The sequence below is a fragment of the Helianthus annuus genome, chromosome 7, assembly GCF_002127325.2.
Source record: "Helianthus annuus cultivar XRQ/B chromosome 7, HanXRQr2.0-SUNRISE, whole genome shotgun sequence".
In the NCBI taxonomy this organism is placed as follows: domain Eukaryota; kingdom Viridiplantae; phylum Streptophyta; class Magnoliopsida; order Asterales; family Asteraceae; genus Helianthus; species Helianthus annuus.
Window position 1 is genome coordinate 138,484,875 of NC_035439.2, and position 16,143 is coordinate 138,501,017.

General features: G+C 33.5%; 1 protein-coding gene across 1 annotated transcript; it reads right to left on the bottom strand.

Moving 5' to 3' along the window:
* Positions 1-543: 543 nt before the first annotated feature.
* Positions 544-12,469, bottom strand: LOC110868735 (truncated transcription factor CAULIFLOWER A). Its single transcript, XM_022117980.2, has 8 exons — positions 12,111-12,469; positions 3,865-3,943; positions 3,574-3,638; positions 3,374-3,473; positions 2,466-2,507; positions 2,342-2,383; positions 2,131-2,219; positions 544-906 (listed from the first exon to the last, which is right to left on the bottom strand). Exons 1-8 carry the CDS (start codon positions 12,293-12,295, stop codon positions 798-800), a joined length of 711 nt encoding a protein of 236 aa, XP_021973672.1. The 5' UTR covers positions 12,296-12,469; the 3' UTR covers positions 544-797.
* Between the last annotated feature and the right edge of the window lie 3,674 nt (positions 12,470-16,143).

Here is a 16,143-nt window from a genome sequence, read left to right on the forward strand (position 1 = left end):
GAGTTGATTCACCAATTTGCTATCAAGAATGAAATGAGGGCTTCACGAATCATTGGTTAGCTATTAGCTTATTAGTTTTTACTGTATATCACTCATTCGAATACTATATTTTGTATTTTGTTAATTGCATTGTTTATCGAATGCTATATTTTTGTCAATGGTTTACGGTTGTATGAAAAACTAGTTTAAATTATTTATTTTGTTAAGGCCCGAGGGCACGTTTTTTAGAGCTCGAACAGGGTACATGGATTCTCAGGGTCGGCCCTGCTGAAACTGAGCCAAACTCGTTTAGACTAAACTCAAATCAGTGAATTTCGCGTTTGGTTTGTGTCGTGTTTTAGGGCCGTTTCATAAATTTTCACATCTAGTGGAGATGTGTAAACATGGTTATGTAAATGGACACATATATCCCCTTCTATAAGTGTTACGCATGTACCCTTGTCCCATCATTATGGCTTCCTACGCTATATTATATTGTAAAGTTATGTAGTAGACCCCTAATATTCATATTATCATAAACCGATTTGTAGCCACATAAACATCTGAATCTAATATCAATCCATACATGTTTCAGAATGCATTCTCACCCCATGTATACATTCATATATATATCAACGTAACAACACACGTCTTTTACTGATATTATATCATCATTTAGGTCATATTAGATGCATTTCCAGTGTTTGAACATAGAGAATACTAGAACCCATAAGGGTTTATATATTTATGTAGCAGCAATTTGAACATCATCATTGTTCAAACCCAGACTGGACTACTATATATTGGAGATCATAATCTTATTGGTTAATGTGGCGGATCATCCAAAGTGGTATCATGCTAGTGGATACCGAATGAGTTTGAGCTAATTCCTCCTCTCTCATGGCTGCTCCCATGAATATTGGTGCGCTGTAAAAACTCAAAACTGATTACAAACTACTTCCATACGTAGGTGTTAGATCAGTGGCGGATCCAGGGTCGGATTCCATTGGGTTCCTTTTGGTAGTTTTTCACTAATTTTCATTATTTTTTCTAAATCATACAAGGTTTACCCTAATTTTTTCCATTTTCTTCGAATCGAATGGGTTCCTGGGAACCCATGGAACCATGCTAAATCCGCCACTGTGTTAGATGGGTCATGTGTGTGGGTTGGTGTCGGGTCCAACCCAACACAAACCCAAACATTTGAGATGAACACAAATTAAATTAGGTTAGACATGTATGCAGTCGAACACAAATAGAACCTAAAAATTTGACACTACCTGAAAATCTGTCATACACAAACCTGAAAACGACACGCATATATTCACCGGTTGACAAGAAAACAAACCATATAACCCAGGTTTTTTATTTTTGCATATTATAATACCCTACTTTAAAATCACTATTTTACAAACATAATTACACATGTATATTGGACTATTACATTTTAGTTATAAAATGCTACTATTAATTTCCTTTTTAACTTTTAAGTTTTCATATAAAACACATTTAAAAAAATAGCGAGTCAACCCGTGAATCTGTCAGGTTGATACGAACACAGTTTGTTTAGTTAAGCGTGCTCGCAGGTTTGATCGACCCGAACCCATTCATATACCATACCCAAACACACAAATTTCGTGTTAGGTTCCTGTTGTTGTGCCATAAATTCACACTCCTACTTAAATAGAAATAGAAAATTATATATATATATATATATATATATATATATATATATATATATATATATATATATATATATATATATATATATATATATATATATAGGGTAGGGATCCTAAGAGAAGTCCACCCTATATGAGAAACTTGAGAAGCATTCTGGACCACACATTTTTCTAAGCCTTTCGTAATATACACATATGTATAGTTTAAAATTGACTATATACATATATGTATATTGAGTTATACACATATGTATATAGTCAATTTTAAACTATACATATGTGTATATTACGAAAGGCTTAGAAAAATGTGTGGTCCAGAATGCTTCTCAAGTTTCTCAACTAGCCTATCACTTCTCACATGATCCTTATCCTATATATATATATATATATATATATATATATATATATATATATATATATATATATATATATATATATATATATATAAAGAGAGAGAGAGAGAGAGTACCTGGTGGTTGCAAAAGAAGGAACTGAATGTGGCTGAAGCACCTGCAGCATTGAATCTTGTTGCTCACTGTTCTTCTCATTCTCTTTTAACTGTACACATTTCAAATAATTGAAAATAAAACATCTTAATTAACATGTAAGCTGTTGGGAATTTTAATGTTTTCATGGAAATCTAAAGAATTATTGTAGACCGATTCAATTAACAGAGGTACCTTCTTAGAGAGTGAGTTGTTTTTGTCTCGCAATTCCTTCTCCTGTCATCATGGTGCATTTTATCGTAAGTTTCATGTTTTTATTAAATCTAAACTATTGACAAGATACGAGGTTATATGTTACCTTTTTATGCAGCTCGGAGATGGACTCGTGCATTAGTTGATTCTGAAGAAAAAAGTATAATAACGTATATTGTAATTATCTCTACCATAATCACCAGATATAATTTGATTTGGTTTTCTTATAGTAGAGTAAGGTTTCAGTACAAATGATTGTTAACATAAAAAGTGAATGAGAGATTTCTTTTTTTGTTTTTTTTGAAATTTTTTCGCATCTTATCAAACACGTATTTTCAGGGGCGGACTTAGAATGTTAGTAGGGGTAGCACGGGCTACCCCTCAACCCCGTCTCCGTAGTGTAAAAAACCCCTTAACTCCGTTTCCGTAGTGTAAAAATACCCATCAACTTCGTCTCCGTCATACAAAGGATACTTTGGTCTAAAAAATAAAAAATTGGATACCCCTACATTTTTGGGCTAGTTCCGCCGCTGCGTATTTTAGTCCCAGAATTAAAAAAAAAATCGTTTTTTATACACAAGTAGAGTAATTATAAGCACTCTATAGTAATTATACATAATTACTTTAATAGAGTAAATACATGATTTTTTTTTTTTTTTACATTTTGCAATTAAATATTATCCTTATTTTTCCCATCTTATCAAACACGTATTTTAGTCCCAGAATTTAAAAAAAAAATCGTTTTTTATACACAAGTAGAGTAATTATGTAATTACTCTAAAGTAAATAAGCACTCTAGAGTAATTATACATAATTACTTTACTAGAGTAAATACATAATTATTTATTTTACATTTTGCAATTAAATATTATCCTTAAGTGGATGGAAAAAAAATATCAAAAAACTAAAAAAATATTCTTAACTTCTCATGTTAAGACCCATTTGTATGTTAAGACGTATTTGTATTTGATCTTTACACATGTAATAAGTAAATAGTGGTATTTTTGTAGCTACCTTCTTTGTTCGTATCCGCTTAAGAGCTGTTTCGAGCTGTTGCTCTACATATTGAAGCTCTCTTAGGTTTAACTGCTCCAGGTCTTCCCCAACATAGTGCCTACACTTGTTTAAGCAATATATGATCAACCATAAGGGTAACAGAAATCACCTAAATCCTAAATAAACCGCGACATCCAAGATTTTTACAGATACTCTACCTTATGTTTCTTTCAAGAACTTCAATCTTTGCCTTGAGCTTAGAGGATTCCAGAGTCCAGCTCGCCTGTGCGCAATTTTTTTTTTCAAATAGGAACACTAATTTAGATCATAAACTAGCATGTATGCTACAACTCATTCACAAATAATCGAAAGAATAAGCAAATCCTAAACACCTTCGGAACATTTTACAGTTTTAATAATCAGTCCCAAACATTATAAAAGTTGTTATTACACTTCATAATGTATAAAAGAAATAGTACAATAGAAGTGATGTATATTTATGCATATACCTGTGTTTCTGTTTCAGGAGCAGTTAGCATTTTCTCTGCATAAGCATACCTTTCATACCTTTCAAGAATAGTGTCCATACTGCATGTTTCAACTAAACAAGGGTGAGAATATATATATGTAAACTAATTTTATGATACAATTTGTAACTAGAAGACTTCCTTAATCAATGATGAAAAATATAGAGCAAGAATTACATACAACATGCATGAAGTGTGGTTATCTTGAAGATCAATCTTGAAAGGTAACCAAGTGGCAATTCATGATGCACATGTGGGTTAAAATTGGTCAACATTAAGATCCGGATATATATATATATATATATATATATGAATGGATTATTAATGGTTTGCTTGATGAAGAAGGTTGCATAAAACTTAAATGTTTGTACATATAGCAACGTGTCGCGTACGTGAAACTCTTGGCTCATGCTCATGTCTCGATCATCATGACCAAAGTGCGTCATAGCGACTCGTGATTTTTAAACCAACGACATACATATAACATATTCGAGAATATTAAACTATATATATATATTTTTTTTTTTGTTTCTAAATGGCAAGAAGATGATCAAACTTGGATGTGATGACTGCAAGAAACTTAGATGTAAGGAAATCTAATGTAACTCTATGGTTTAATGTGAATGCACAAAAAAAAAAAAAAAAATTGCACTTATTAACGTGTGAAAGTAGTTCAAGCTTGAAATGTTAAGATATTATAAAAATATATTAAACATGGGATGCTTATTAATATGAACAGACAGAGACTCAGAAAAGTCACTATTTTGAAAGAGTAAAGATTAGAAATTTTGAAATCCAGTACATCCTTAAACACAATGTGTGCAGACTGCAGAACCCAGAGTAAGCAATTTGACCACCTTTGGTTTCTTTATTATATAGATCTATTGCATATTATAAACATTTTCCATGAATACTAATATAAGGTAACTATATGAGTATGTTTGGTTTCTTCTTTATTTAACTGTTAGTTTATAAAAAGTACGCTTTTGTTGAAAAACTTTTGTTTGGATGATAAAAGTATTTCAATTTTTAGAAAAAAAAATAGGTTTAAGTGTAAAGCTTTTGAGATAAACTCAATACACCTTTACAAAAAAAAAAAAAAAAAAAAAAAAAAAAAAAAAAAAAAAAAAAAAACCTTCCTATTCTAACTATTTATCTGTGTGATTTTAGGTTTTTTTTTTTATCTTTGAAGTACAACCTATGTTTTAAAGCATGAGTCACTCCGAGTCGGTAGGGTCTCTAACAGGCCGTTCTAACCTTTTTAGAAGCCCAAAGCGAAATGAAATTTTGGGGCCCTTTTTCATTTTTTGATTATTATAAATGGTGCTCCTAAACCAAGCAAAAATCTAAAACTCTAACAAAACTATAACATAGAGTGGTTTACTTGTATAAGAAATCAAACAAATCTAAAACAATAAATTTGCACTAATATTAATAGTTAGCATATTAATTTTCTTTTAATTGAAGGCTCTATTATTTGGAGGCCCTAGGCCCAAGTTTAAGGGGCTGTTTGGTAGTCTCTTAATGACCATTCAGATACTACCTCTTAATGGTTTAAAACCTCTGAATGAATAAGAGGTAAGCTCAAGTCTGAATGGTTAAGAGGTAACCTCTGAATGATAAATCATCACATGTCACCTTCTTCTACCTTCTTATTGGTAAAATTTTTAATGGTTCCATCAAGAGATAACATCTTAATGACCATTCAGAGGCTATCAAACAGCCCCTAAGTTAGTTAAGTTATACTATAGGTCCGGCCATGGTCTCTAAAACCTATGTTTTAAAAAGCGTGAGTCACTCCAAGACGGTTGGGTCTCTAAAGCCGAGGCTAGAGACAAAGGCACAACAGATCATGTAGGTGAGACACAAGCTTACATTGAGTGGTTAATAATTATTTTACATCATGGTGTCTTTATCCAAAATGCTTAAATCAAAATAGTTTGTAAAGTTGATAAATGAACCAGATCTCGATGAGCAAATCCAAGATACGAAACATACGAGACGGGTATAGGAATAGTTTAAAAATTCCGAAGGTATGATACGGGTTCGGTATTAGGTGATATCCGCGTCAATTACACAAAACATGTATACCCGTGTACTAAAGCCATACTCGTAAATAATTTAACTTTATTTTTATTTTCTTTTGTTATCAGGTAATCGAGTAATATGCTAATCCAATTTTATATTTATAATTGCCTTATGTAATAAAATTATATAAATGAAAAATAGTAAGAAAAGTACTCTAGAATCCCAACCTGATAATTCTAACAAACTGATGAGTTTACCCAACACACAATTAACAATGAGCAATCAAGTACTCCACGGGTATTGACACACGGTTCTACAATTAGATATGAAAACCGTCCTATTACCATCTATAATTATTAATCAATAGTACTCTAAACAACAAAGTGAATGTTTATAATCCAGAACATAACACTCATACTGAAATTAAAAATATATGTAAATTTTAATTATGACTAAGTCTATTTTTTAGCTATTAAATATATAACAAATAGCAACTAAGTAATAACATACAAAATTTATATATAGCTCTATAATATTAATACAACAATACGTATTATAAAAATAAATATATTAAATTAATATCAAAGTGGTGTTGGTGGGTTAGATAGAATATAAGTATAAGAGAGTTCAGGGATTTATCCCTATTGTATACATGTTTAGCCATTCAGAAAACAATTGATTTGTTTTAATTCTCATTAATATATTCATTTAATTCAATCTACTTTTCAACAACCTACTGTTTAGGCCACACGGGGTGGTTCACTAGTGATGGGTTCTAGTGATGGGAGCACCCAATCAAATCATGCCATGTCAGCACCTAATATTCTAGTGATAGTGATAGAAATGTAGTGGGGGTGGTATCACTAGTGATGGGGATTCCAATGTACAAGTATTAATGCACAATGTACAAGTCATACCCTATCAAAACTCAAAGTTTAACGCGTGACCACCATAACTCGTTATAGTTTCACGAGTGATGAACACGCGTGGCGGCGGTGTTCCGTTTGATGAACACGAGTGATGAACACCCATCACGGTGCCACCCCGGGTTCTCTTAGTATGAGAAAAAATATACACGGAACCCTAATGATTAATGAAACATGTTGAATCCAACTAGCCAAGGTTGAGTGAAGCAAATCAAAGCAAACCAAAGGTCGAATAGTAGTCCATTGACTACGTGATGCGGTACCCCTTGTTAGAAACACTAGGGGGTACACACCTCATGCCTGCTGATCGCCTGCCATCACTGAAAACGCAATATCCCTCACCTAATGCTTTTAAGTTTTAACAACGCAATAACCAACTGTTACTACTTTTACCATACTTTAATACAACTAAATATACAAGCTTTAGCTCATAACTCTAATTACAAACTCAAGCTCATAACTCTAATTACAAGCTTTAGCTCTAACTCCAGCTCAAACTAATTATACCAAACATACACTCTATGTTCTTGAAGACATGATCACCCTTTTGGACACATATGCCATCACTTTAGAACCTAATATTCGGCTATAGGGGCAACGAATATCCAAATTTAACCACTTTAGTACATGATTAATCACCTATTTTCCCACCAACCTAATGTACCTACTTTGGTACTTGATTAATCACCCATTAACCACCAATTGGATAACTATATTTCTAAGATCCACACAAATTAACCTCCAAATGGTTTTTCCAAGCGAAAAGCAGTGCATTTTCATCGTCAAAAGCACATTGTTTCATTGTTTGTAAAGAGGATAGTTTTCGGTTGTTTAGAGTTGATAAAAACACATATACCGATCATTGTGTTTTGCTCTAGATTTCTTACCGAAATTAAATATGTGGTTATCCCAAACTAAAGTTCGTGTTGCCCATGAAAATTTTTGAGGGAAAAATTAGTGTTGATTAAGTGTCATGTATAAGAATATCCAAGTTTTGGTCCTTAGTCAATGTTCTCTACCCTGCTTTAGTCTTTTTTTTTTCTAGCACTCCATTAGACATTTTAACTTCTATATCATGGCTATATGGTATTTCTAATTGACTACAATGATGTTTAGATTCAAAAGAAGTAAAAATTTGGTTATATACTAAAATCAACGATGAAGTACTAACAAGATATATTATATTAGATCAATTGTAAATTTGTAAAATCATTATGGATCAAGATGTAGTGATTATAATTAAAAAAAAAAGGCACTGTACCTACAATCTTAAAGCGGAAACTGTCTTTGAATCTCTTTAAGTGAGTGACTCAATGCCGAACCATGTTGATATAAATATATAACAAAACCATTGTGCACACTGTGCCAAAAAATGAGGTGGGAAAATGGTATCTTCATTTCTTTATGGGTATTTGCAAGAGAACATTGGAAAGCCCCCACAATCAAGTGGGATTTTTTTGATTCTATTTTGAACCACATAGGCTTTCCAATGTTATGAAGGAGATGGGTTCGAGGTATCTTGGCCTCCTCTCATGCCACCGTCTTAATAAACGGGTCGTCTACTCTCGAATTCCAATGTTTCCGTGGAGTTCGTCAAGGCGATCCGTTATCTCCGTTTATTTTTATTATCGCTATGGAGGCTTTGTCCGGTTTTATGGCAAAAGCCTCTTTGATAGGAAGTATATCGGGGATTAAACTACCAAACAATGGGCCGGTCTTGACACATCTAATGCATGTGGACGACGTAGTTTTCATGGGGGAATGAAGGGAAAACAACATCCGAAATATTATTAGGCTTATGAGATGTTTTCATCTCATCTCAGGGTTGAAAATAAGCCATAAAAAATCAAGCCTATTTGGGATTGGGGTGAATAAAGCGGCGGTCACAAATCTAGCTAATGCCATAAATTGCAAGGCTGGAAAATTCCCTTGAAAATATCTTGGTTTATTACTTGGTGCAAATATGAACCAAACAAGGCATTGGAAAGGTATGGTCCATTGTTTCAAGGCAAAACTATCGAAATGGAAAGCAAAAACACTATCGGTAGGAGGTCGTACTACATTATTGAAATCGGTCTTGGATAGCTTGCCTTTATAATATTTTTCATTATACAAAGCCCTGAAAGGGATTTTGGATACTTCAGAGGTACTTAGAAGACGCTTTTTTGGGGAGGGGATGAGGAGAAGTAAAAAATGGCATGGGTATGTTGGAACGGGTTATTGGGCTGGTTGACAAAGGAGGGCTCGGCTTGGGTGAATTGAGAGATATGAATGTTAGTCTTCTTCTAAAGTGGTGGTGGAGATACAAAGAAGGATGAAATTGTCTATGGCACCGTACCTGACGGCTATCCACTACAATCTGAACTCATGGTCGTACCTTCCGGTTAAGGCGGGCATTGTCGGGGTTTGGAATGGGATTTTCAAAGTTGAAAAAGACTTTTCTGACCTAAATGTGCAGGTACCGAATCTAATCAAGGCTGCGCTTAGGAATGGCACTAATACACATTTTTGGTTGGATAAATGGCACGACGAAAAGCTGATGAAAGACATGTTTCCCGACTTGTTCATGCTAGAAAATAAGAAAGTTACAACTGTTGCAGCGCAGAAAGAAGGTTGGGAGTGGAAACGCTTGTCTTTTTCAGCTGTGGAACGAGATCAGATGGCCCGGCTCCAAACCGTCATCAGCAATGTTGTTTTATCTGCAGACTGTGATCAGTGGCTTTGAGAACCAGACAAAGAAGGAACAGTCTCGGTATCGCCATGCAAGGATGTGTTAACAAGATTTGCGGTTCCATATTATCCGGTTGATTGGGTTAAATGGGCATCGAAAAAACTAATATTTTTTCAGTTGGAGAGGGATTCAGAATAGGCTGGCAACACATAAAAATCTGCAAAAACGGAATGTTCTTAATGGCTCTACGAGATGCAGATTATGCGAAACTAAAGATCAAGACTGATCACTTATTTGTAACATGTTGCATATCGACAATAATAAAGAACATGGTATGCAGCTGGTGCAATATTCCTAGTGTGCTTGCTGATACAATGCAAGAATTATTAGAGATTCACAAAAAGGTGATGGTGTCAAAAAATAAGACAAGGGTGATTCAACTGATAATACTAACTTCGTGTTGGGAGATATGGAAGGCGCGGAATGAACTTATTTTTTCTGGCAAACGTATCGTCATCAACAAGATCTTCGGCGAAATACAAACGTCTTTCCTTTGGGCGAAGCACAAGGCGAAACGGAATAACTTGGAGTGGCGAAATTGGATAACTTTTAATATAGTCGAGTAATGTATCATTGTTAGGCGAAATATAGGTGACAGAGGTATCTATGAGAATTCACGTACCATGTTCGAGCTCGAAAAATGTGCCCTTACGTAATGTTTTCTTATTATTTAAAAAAAATCCAATTAGTATTGGGCTAATAAACTAATGACAAGTGGGCTAAATTCTAAATCATAAAAAATATTTGTAAATGGGCCTATATTGGAATTGGTATGTGTTAACTATTTAAAAAAATAACATATATATATCGGATTTTTTTTAAATCGTGTGCCCCTCGAAATCACAGGCCTTGTGCGGAGGTCCTCCCTGCACACCATCATAGCCGCCTTTGATGGGTGATTGTGTATAATGTACCGGTCTAGTATCTTACTTAACCAAGCATTGTATACAATTTGGTGATGAATAAAATGTCGTTTGGGTCGGGGGTGTGTGTTGTTTATTTGGCCTTTTGCCCGTTTGGGTCGAAGGTTGTTTTATGAAGTTCTCTTTTCAAAAAAAAAAAAAAAAATTGTCGTTTCATTCAAAAAAAAAAAAAAAAAAAATTGCATGAGAACTTACTTCACCATTGTGCACGATGTGCCAAAAATGAGTTGGGAAAATGGTATCTTCATTTCTTTATGGGTGTTTGCAAGAGAACTTACTTCAATTTGGGAGAGAATATTCTTTAGGAAATTGTCAACATTTTGTTTGTTCGATTTGATACTAAACTTGTTTTTTTAAACAACCTAATCTACTACTAATTTAAGAATTTTACACCATTGTCGACCAAAGGACTCGAACTCTGGATCTCGGGACATTATCTTACACACCAGGGTACTGCTACTCTGCTAGGCCAAAGATCTCTTGATGCTATCCCTGGTTACACCTTTTTGTAAGATTACTAATACTTGAAGATGTTATTTTACAGATTTTCTTCCTAAGTATCCCTACTAGAAATGTTTTCTTCATATACAATACCGGTGATTTAGTGGTTTAGTGGTATAGTGTTTGTTTTCCTCAAAAAAGAAAAAAAAATACAAAGTTAAATAGTATTTAGGTGTAAAAAAAATATTGTTTCAACAAAAAAGAAAAAAACCAAGATCATAAAATGTATTACACTTGACTAAAAATTAGATCTAGCAAAACCTTGATTTGTAGATACCAAACAGTAAATAGTAATCTAGAGCTGGAAAATTATAATTATTTGAAACTAGAAATCATGACCTCCTAAGACACAACCTTTGTGAGTACTAGGTTGTCTTTGTTGCTTATGTACGTACGGACAAGTTAAAGCTGATGTTTCCTGATTGAAGGAAATTCAGTAGAATAGTGTTTTAAGGCTGATATAGGTTGCAATTAAGTAGATCACACAGCTCAAGAAAACTCTAGTTCCAACATCAAACTAAAGTTTTTAGAAAACAAATTTTTAATAATATTAAACAAATAAAACAGTACACTACCCAGCAAAAAAAAGTTAATAGCAATATCCATCCAAAGGTAAAGGGTTTCATAGTATACCACATATAGTAATATACATATATTATAATAATTGTATACACATGTATCTATATTTTTAATGGATGCATGCAGAAAGGAGATTGGCTGAACAAAATCTGAAGAATTTTTTTTTCAAAGAAAAAGAAAAGAAAAGAAAAAACCCGAAGAAACCACACAAAATCAAGAGGGTTAACTTATCAAGCTGAGTTTATGAACTTGAGTACTTGACCCACAAAGATCTTGGATTTAGGTTATATAAGAAAAGTTTAGACCGAATTCAAAAGTAAATAAAGTAAAATCAAGAACCAACTAACAAGAACTTCGAATCTTGAGCACATAATTTTATGTTAAATACTGTTTTAAATATTTATAAACCAATTTCAAGCCAAGAAAACCCTGATCTTGATGTGGGTTTTGCATATAGTTAACCTAATACTTTAAACAAAATAAATAAATAAATAAAAAATAATAAAATAATAAAAAGAAGAAGAAGACATGAGGCCAGACCTGGAGTGAGTTGAGTACTCAAACAGTTTTCCTTTTGAAGAAAAAACGATGAGAGCAACCTCAGCATCACACAAGACAGAGATCTCATGAGCTTTTTTGAGGAAACCAGTTCTTCGTTTGGAGAATGTTACTTGTCGGCTAATTTTGTTCTCGATCCGCTTCAACTGCACTCTACCTCTCCCCATCTGTTTACAGTTTTCTTTCTACAGAAAACCCTAAAAAACCAACTTTTAAAGTGAAAAAAAGAAGGAAAAAAGGAGAAGAAGAAGAAGATCTAAGAAGACGATAACGAGAAAGACACAGGAGAATGTCTTTTTTTCTGTTGCTATTTTGGTGTATGCCTTATATTATTATCCTCGTTATCTTACACATTTTAATCTGTTTCGTTGCCATATATAAACAACATAAAAGTATTATTTTTTACTTAGGTCTTTTAGTACACACAAATATGTTAATCAAAGAACCTATGCTAGGTTCTACTCTACGTTTCTTTCTTTTATATTATCTTTTTTTAAGAAAATTTTGATAAATATAAATGTTGGATACAAATTTAGGAGCAGATTTTGTAAACAAACTGATATAAACGAGGGTTTATTCGTCTATTTAATTTTGACCAAGCAAACACTAATACTTTTAAATAGTAAATGTTGGAATAGAAATTTAGGGCTTAGGAGCTTTGAGTAGACCGATTAGAAAATGTTTTGGGAATATTTTTAAATAATAATGTTGGAATGTTATTTTTAAGGTGTAAAAAAGGAGGAAGTTAAGAAAAGAATAATAAAAAGAGAGGATGAGGAAAGAGAATAGTTGCATAACAAAGGGATATGAAACGAGTGTGGTTTAAGTCAGATGTGTTGTCAAGTTCTTGTTGGTTGGATTCTTATCATTGTCTTGTTTTGGGGCACAGGTTTTGGGGTCATTTAATTTGGATAAATTCTTTTAAAAAAAAAATTAATTTGGATAAATTAAGAAAACAAGACTAGCTAACAAATTTTTTTTAATATATTTATATGATAAAGATTTTGTTTTTCTACCTTTAAAAAAGGTTTTGTTATTCTAGTTAAATTAGGGTCTTACTAACTTGTGCTTTATTGCGGGTGATAAACGGGTAGTGGAATGGCGTTGCGGGTGATAAATGAGTAGTGGAATGACAATTAGCGAGTCTAAATGATTAACCTAACGGGTTTTAAGGCGTTGATTCAATTGGAATTGTTTAACTACGATAAAATGTGTTTTTGCAAGTTTGGTGGGCTATATTGGATGTTTAAACGAGGAACCGGGAGGTGGAATGATCTAAAGGGAGCAAAGAAATGGAAATTGAAAGAATGGTTTAGTCGTATGCCATTGCCGTAATGCAGTGCCTAGGCGCCTTCAAGGGGTTTTTGGTCATAAGGCGGGATCAGGATGGTCGTAGGGCTACTTTAGCGGGCAACTTTTGTTTTGCACAAATATGCAATTATAGAGACCCTTCTTTGTTCATGTTTCAGACCAATTATAATAAGTTATAGTGGTTTATAGTTGGCAAAGGTTTTTCTTTGTAAGTTACATATTTTTTTGTATGTGTATATGTTTATAAAAAAAAAGAAATGATATTTATAAATAAAGTATAACAATTAAATGATAATTAAGAGAAATTATATTTATAAATGAAGAAAAAAATGGTCCCATGAAAAAGGGGTCTTGTGCGGTTGCACTGTTTGCACCTCCCAGGTAAGAGTAAACTTTTGTTTTGTTCCCTGTGGTTTGGTCGTTTTAACGGTTTTGCCCAAATCCTTTAAAAATAACCATTTTACTCCCTGGTGTTTTGGTTTTGTCGCCAGTTTGCTTCACGGGCGGGGTGGAGGATGCGGCGGAGGAGAAGGTGGCCATGGCGCATGTCGGCGACGATGAAATTGACGAGGAGAGTTTTGGCATCAGAGTATTTTTGTAGGTGAATAGTGTTTAGAGGAGGGTGAAGAAGGAGGGGAGAGTGGTAGGAGATCCGATAGAGAAATGTGGAGCATGAATTAGGGAGAATCTGAAGAAATGAAGAAGAAATAGGGGCTTTGATTTTAGGGTTTTGGATTGGATGATTGAGTGGATGATTGTTGCGGTTAGATAAGAGATGAATTTAGAGATTGAAGAGTTGGGATTAGTGGTTTTGGAGAGGATTAGGGTTAGGGTTTCGGTTAGTGAAGATGGAATTGCAGGTGGGTTTGGAGGAGATGATGATGTGTTGTTCAACATCGTTGTCTTTTGTTGGAGATTTGGGGTAGTAGCATATGGCAACCTCCATTATTAAATGAGAGGTTGGGAAGTTTAGTGGTGGAGGATGGTGGTGGTGGACTGATGATGATGACAGGTGGCGGCGGCCGGATGGTGGTGGTGGCCATTTAGAAGTGGGAGAAAGTGAGGGATGGTGATGGTAGGTTTTTGTGGCTGGTGATAGTCAGCGGAAAATGGTGTTCAGGTGGTGGTGATGGTGGTAGGTGGTGGCACCAGGTTGGTGGGCGGTGCTGGTGATGTTAGGTGGTGGGTGGTGAGTGTAGAAGAGAGAGAGATATTTTGTAGAAAGAGTGAGTAGAGATTGTGTATTTGTTGTGTGTATACTTTACTTTTAAATACAAACTACCAAAGTACCCTTATTTTATGTCTGTAATTACCAAAATACACTTTCAATTAACATAAAATATGGATGGAGTTAAGCCTGTGGAGCAAACTGGCGACAAAATCAGAACATCAGGGAGTAAAATAACTATTTTTAAAGGATTTGGGCAAAACTGTTAAAACGACCAAACCACAGGGAGCAAAACGGAAGTTTACTCCCTAGGTAATAATGCTTTTAATTTCCATTCCTGTTGTGTTTTCAATTTTGGTTTCATGTTAGAATACATAATTTTGTTGACTTTGAGGACAAGCCTATTACCGTTTTTAGGACGAAGGGGGCAATTTCAAAAGTGTGAGAAGTGTTTTAAACCATTAGATCTTTGATCTAATGGTTGAGATCAATAAGCACCAAATTATAAATTGTGTTTTAATTATTTGGACTGATTTGAAAATCGTAGGGATAATAATGTCTTTGTATATGTTTCAAATTAGGTAACCTTTCCTAAATTCTAGCCATTCACTCCTAAAATCTAGCAATTCAATTTTAAACTTATTTTAAAATTCGGACATTCTAAAAAATCCAGAAATACGTAACTGCTACAAGAAATATATATAACACTATACATCCATCATATAACACTATATAACACTATATAACACCATATAACACCGTATAACACCATATAACATCATATAACACCATGTAACACTATATAACACTATAGATCTATCATAGACATACTATCAGACAAATATAACACTATAACACTATATAACTTTAAATAACACTATATAACACCATATAATACCATATAACACCATATAACACTAAGGCAAGGATAAATTGAAAACCCACTTGAGTTGAATAAACCCTGAAAACCCAATAACAACCATTGATCATACTTGATGGATGGCTAGGATTCACTTTTGCCCATAAGTTGCTTTTGTGTCCTTTTGTCTCAATTTTTAATATATTTCATGTACTGAAGGGTAATCTTGGAACATTAATTCAATTTCTCTTACAAAAGTCTGCATGTTGTAAGACTACTTTTCTTCTCTTACAAAAGTCTGCATGTTGTAAGACTACTTTTCAATATTCTTTTTTGCTCGTATATTTTTTTTTTTGTTTTGTTACATATGTATATGACAATCTATTTTTGTAACATATTTTTTTTGGTTTTGTTACATGTGTTACATAGAAACGTAACATATAACCTGGGAAAATTGTAACAACACACTTTATTTTTACAGTAATTTAAAAAGTGTAACAATACACTTTATTTTCTTTAACGTGCATTATTTCTGTAACACAAAAAAATGTAACATGCATTTTTCTTTGATTGTTACATTTTTTATGTAACAAACATTTTTGATTTGATTGTTACAAAAAATGTAACGGATATTATTTATGTAACACAAAAAAACGTAACTGCCATTATTTATGTAA

What these genes read in the sequence shown, in the direction of transcription:
- LOC110868735 (XM_022117980.2), bottom strand. Translation starts at nt 12,295, where the DNA reads ATGGGGAGAGGTAGAGTGCAGTTGAAGCGGATCGAGAACAAAATTAGC. An exon ending in ACAACTCACTCTCTAAGAAG is followed by an intron (nt 2,220 to 2,341) that starts GTACCTCTGTTA and finishes AAATGTGTACAG; the next exon opens with TTAAAAGAGAATGAGAAGAA. An exon ending in CCTTCTTTTGCAACCACCAG is followed by an intron (nt 907 to 2,130) that starts GTACTCTCTCTC and finishes GAGTTTTTACAG; the next exon opens with CGCACCAATATTCATGGGAG.